General features: G+C 29.4%; 1 protein-coding gene across 1 annotated transcript; it reads right to left on the reverse strand.

The window, feature by feature from the left end:
• Positions 1-3640: 3640 nt before the first annotated feature.
• On the reverse strand, positions 3641-4780 carry LOC124934844 (putative F-box protein At1g50870). Its single transcript, XM_047475342.1, has one exon. The coding sequence runs from the start codon at positions 4778-4780 to the stop codon at positions 3641-3643; it is 1140 nt and encodes a 379-aa protein (XP_047331298.1).
• Positions 4781-5065: the final 285 nt, after the last annotated feature.

Below are 5065 nucleotides of genomic sequence, written 5' to 3' on the forward strand. Positions count from 1 at the left end.
ACTTTTTTTGTTATGATTTTGGTTAATGTTTACATAATACTTTGGTTGTGTGTTTGTTTAATAACATTGGTTATGATTTTGGTTCAATTGAGAGTTTGGTGTTTATGGTTTAATTATGGTTATAATTAAATTTTCGGTTTTATATTAGGTATTGTAATATTATTCAATTAAATATTTTTATTTATATTAGCATGTGGCGATTGGTCTAATGACCAATTGCTACTACCCAAACATTATGTTTCCCCATTAGTCTATAGTGATTGGCTATTAGACCAATCGTTATAGACTAAAGAGGAAACGACGATTAGTTTGTTAACCAATCGATATAGAATGTTTGGGTAGTAACGATTGGTTATTAGACCAATTATTTGCCCAATTTACTAATATTGGCGGTTAATCATTAGGTCAAGGATCATCAATAACAATTCCACCTGTGCAGCCCCAACAACAAGACGACGATGAATCCGGAGAAGACAAAAATTAAGTAAGAACTTTTGTTATGATTTTGGTTAGATTTCAAATGTTGGTGTAGTACTTTGATTATGTGTTTGTGTTAAGAACTTCTTTTGTTATGATTTTGGTTAATGTTTACATAATACTTTGGTTGTGTGTTTGTTTAATAACATTGGTTATGATTTTGGTTCAATTGAAAGTTTGGTGTTTATGGTTTAATTATGGTTATAGTTAAATTTTTGTTTTTATATTAGGTATTGTAATATTATTCAATTAAATATTTTTATTTATATTAGCATGTAGCGATTGGTCTAATGACCAATCGCTACTACCTAAACATTTTGTTTCCCCATTAGTCTTTAGTGATTGGCTATTAGATCAATCGTTATAGACTAAAGAGAAAACGACGATTAGTTTGTTAACCAATCGCTATAGAATGTTTGGGTAGTAGCGATTGGTTATTAGACCAATTATTTGCCCAATTTACTAATATTGGCGGTCAATCATTAGGTCAAGGGTCATCAATAACAATTTCACCTATGCAGCCCCAACCACAAGACGACGATGATTCTGGGGAAAGACGAAAATTAAGTAAGAACTTTTGTTATGATTTGGGTTAGATTTCAAATGTTGGTGTAGTACTTTTATTATGTGTTTTTGTTAAGAACTTCTTTTGTTATAATTTTGGTTAATGTTTGTATAATACTTTGGTTGTGTGTTTGTTTAATAGCATTGGTTATGATTTTGGTTCAATTGAGAGTTTGATGTTTATGGTTTAATTATGGTTATAGTTAAATTTTCAGTTTTTATTAGATATTGTAATATTATTCAATTAAATATTTTTATTTATATTAGCATGTAGCGATTGATCTAATAACCAATCGCTACTACCCAAATTCCCATTAGTCTATAGTGATTGGCTATTAGACCAATCGTTATAGACTAACGAGGAAACGACGATTGGTTTGTTAACCAATTGCTATAGAATATTTGGGTAGTAGCGATTGGTTATTAGACCAATCGCTATATGATTTATGTAATAGCTATTGGTTATTAGACTCATCGTTATAAGACTATAGTGATTGGTCATTTACCAATCGTCGTTGTCAATTAAGGCAACAACGAGAAAGCTTCTGCCGATTGAGAACGATTGGTATATGACCAATCGATATAGGCCTATAACGATCTGTTTGGAGGTTAATACCGATTGATTTACCAATCGCTATATGGTCTTTTTTTTACTAGTGAATATTAAATAATTATAATATTTACTGACTTAAACATCTAGAGATAAAATATTGACATGGAGTCAGTGCACTTCAAAGTAAAATAAAGGTTATATTATATATCATTGCTGTAGAGATTGAAGATCATTGATGTAGGATGTGATTTTTTGAGTATATATATATATATAGATATCCTTCCATTTTACTCTACTTTTGAATGTCTTTTCTGAAAATCCAACTTGACATGTGCTTATTGCAGACAAAACTTTTTGAATTATTGATCTGAGTATGTTTAAATGAAACGGCTCAATGATGTCTTAGACACTCCATTAGGCAAATGTTTTGCTATGAGTACTACTATCTTATTTTTATTATATTAATCCTCATTACTGATATTTGGTTGAGATTTTAGTGTTAACCATTATTTCAGTACATTTGTAATATCATTTATTTTTATAGATTGGTTGTGATTAGATTTAGTGATCAAAACAGATATTTTAAATTGAGTTCGGTGTGACGAAGAATAAAAAAAGAAAAATGTACTCAATTGAATTATGTCGGGATGAAAAAGGTGCAAAACTCAAACTTGGTAATTGATTATATTAATATTAAAAATATTTTATTTACCTTATAACACATCATCATAATAAGTTATTATTTATTTTATTTTTATCTATACTGTGATTCATCTTTTTAAATACAAAAAGTTAATTATCTCTTACAAAATGGTTCATATTATTCAATACCAAACCCTTACAAAACAATTGGTATTACTCATTTTATGAATGCTTACTTAGGAAATAATTTTTTTTGTTATTGACATTTTTTTATTATAGTTTATTTGGTTATGAAACATAGTTCTCACCATTTTAAATTAAGATAACTAACTTAAAAATTTTATCAATTAAAATTACTATTTAACAAAATTAAAAAGTTGTAATATCATAGTTAATTAGTTTAAAAAATGATTAGCTTAAGTTTGATTAGACTTTTTCTTTTTTCAATTTAAAATGTTAGTAACACTTGACCGCTCTTATTTTCAATCGAACCCATTTTTAGTATGAATTAATATATATATATATATATATATATATATATATATATATATATATATATATATATATATATATATATATATATATATATATATATATATATATATATATATATATATATATATATATATATATATATATATATATATATATATATATATATATATATATAAAGTGAAGTCAGATTAAGAATTGGGAAGGCCATTGTTGTCATTAATGTTGTTTGGGAAGAAACGGATAAGAAAGATTATTGTTTAGAGTTGTACTAAATTTGAAAAGTACTAATATATATGTGTATATGGATTCTTGAACAATTAATAATATTTTTTATTGTCTTGAACAAGATATAGTTTGAATATCTTCATTATGTTGAAATTAGGTTTTGCTAATCTTAAAATTAAAAACAAAACACTCAAAAACATCCATGAGATATTTGACTACATTTTGTGTTTAAGATGATGATCATCTTGTTCAATGTCATTTTTTAAAATATTAGGTTTATTTTGTTATGTTTTAAGTTAAATTCTATCATCAGTTTTAACAACATTTAATATCTTGTTTTCACTCGATAATCCTTCTATATTTGATTGGATTCTCAAATTCGTTTCTAAAGCCATTAAACATTTATCTTCAAATAATCAAGTATTTCATTTGATAGATTCACATTATGCCACATTTACTTTGTATTCTAAACCAACTAAAGTCTTTAATTGAAAATCTTGATTCAATCAATTTTAGTTTTAGATTTCGATATAAGATCCATTAATGATAATGTTGATATTTTTCAAAACATATATCAATTAAAAACAATATTAATTCTATTTATCAAAACAAAAGTAGAGTAAAGCAAAGACAAATACTTTTTTTTTATTTCATCAGAAAAACTGGTTAATTATCATGTATAATTCAAAATCGAATCAAGCATTCTACATGAGTTCTAAACACATAACAATCTGATAAATAATCTTGTAAATTAGGAGTATGAATTTCTCTTAAGAATCCAGTCTCCAAGTTAAATCCTGCCAACATTGTATCATTATCGTAACAAAGAAGTATCTCGCCTTTGCCCAAAGTGTCATACACCGTATGGGGTCTCGGAATGTCTAATAATCTCTGGTCCCATCCGCCTTTACCGTTCGATAGCCAAAAATTAGTATTATGATTGAACACCGATCTCCCTGGGAACGCATTGTATATAGACCATCCCTGGCTAATGTTGTCCACAGGAAAAGAGGGAGTATGAAACACCTCCGTATGAAGGTCCAAGGCCAGGACACCGCCGGGGTAGTAGTCTGGATTGCTCAGGTACAACATATCGTTGCCGCAACCCCTTAGCACAGGGGATTGGAGTGTTGGCATCTCCTTAGGATAGGTTTTGATGAATCTCCATGAGCCAATTATGCCGTCTATTCCAATTGTCAGTATTTTGCAAACAGTTGAATAACTTTCTTTTTCTTGGTAATAATAATGCCTTATGTAGAGCACTTTATACTGGTTTGTATGTGGATCGAAACCTAAGAAATGATTAGTTGGCGGCTTCCATTTGGGAAGATCCTCTTCTGCATGCGGAAGAGTGATTAAATGACCGGTTAGCGGATTCCAGATTTGGTCCTTAAGGAGAATCAAGCCTTTCACAACCTGAGGCGAATTGATGATCCAAGTAATCACGTATCCGGGACAGAACCTTAAATTCAATTCACCATAATGGTCATAATGAACATCAGAACGAACGTTGTCACTCTTTCGGTAGAAAAATGAAACCAAACAGTGCATGGGAAACGTAGCGCAGCGAACCGCTTGTTGGTCTCCTCCAATTTCCACGGAGAAGAAATCCACATTGTCATCGTCGTTGATGTTGTAAACGAGGATGCGCGTGCTGCTTTCAGGACAAGCGAGGGACCGTGAATGGTGAAGTTTGGTGAAGTGGGGATCATCGATCATGGAACGAAACAACTTGCATACGCAACGTAAACGCAATAGAGACTTCACCGGTAGTTTTAACATAATTAAACAACACAACTCTAGAGGAAGATCAGTTATCATCATCGCGGCCGTCCTTCAACAACTTTTTCTTTCTAGGGTTTCTAGGGTTTGTGTTTTTTTAGAGAGAGAATGGGACTATGATCATGAATATATAATTATAATTAATCAGGTTAGCTAATAATTTGCCTTAATATTAGGCTAATAAGTTGAATTGAAATGGTGTTTAGTATTTGACTAAACATAAAAATTCTATTATACTAGTATAAAAAATAAATTTCTTTCAAAATATATATGAGTTAATTTTGTGTTTTTGTTCATTGATATTTTATTTAGTTAAATTAAAATTTT

This window comes from Impatiens glandulifera, chromosome 4 (assembly GCF_907164915.1).
Source record: "Impatiens glandulifera chromosome 4, dImpGla2.1, whole genome shotgun sequence".
Taxonomy (NCBI): Eukaryota; Viridiplantae; Streptophyta; class Magnoliopsida; order Ericales; family Balsaminaceae; genus Impatiens; species Impatiens glandulifera.

Coding starts and splice junctions, on each gene's coding strand:
- LOC124934844 (XM_047475342.1), bottom strand. CDS start 4,780: ATGATGATAACTGATCTTCCTCTAGAGTTGTGTTGTTTAATTATGTTA.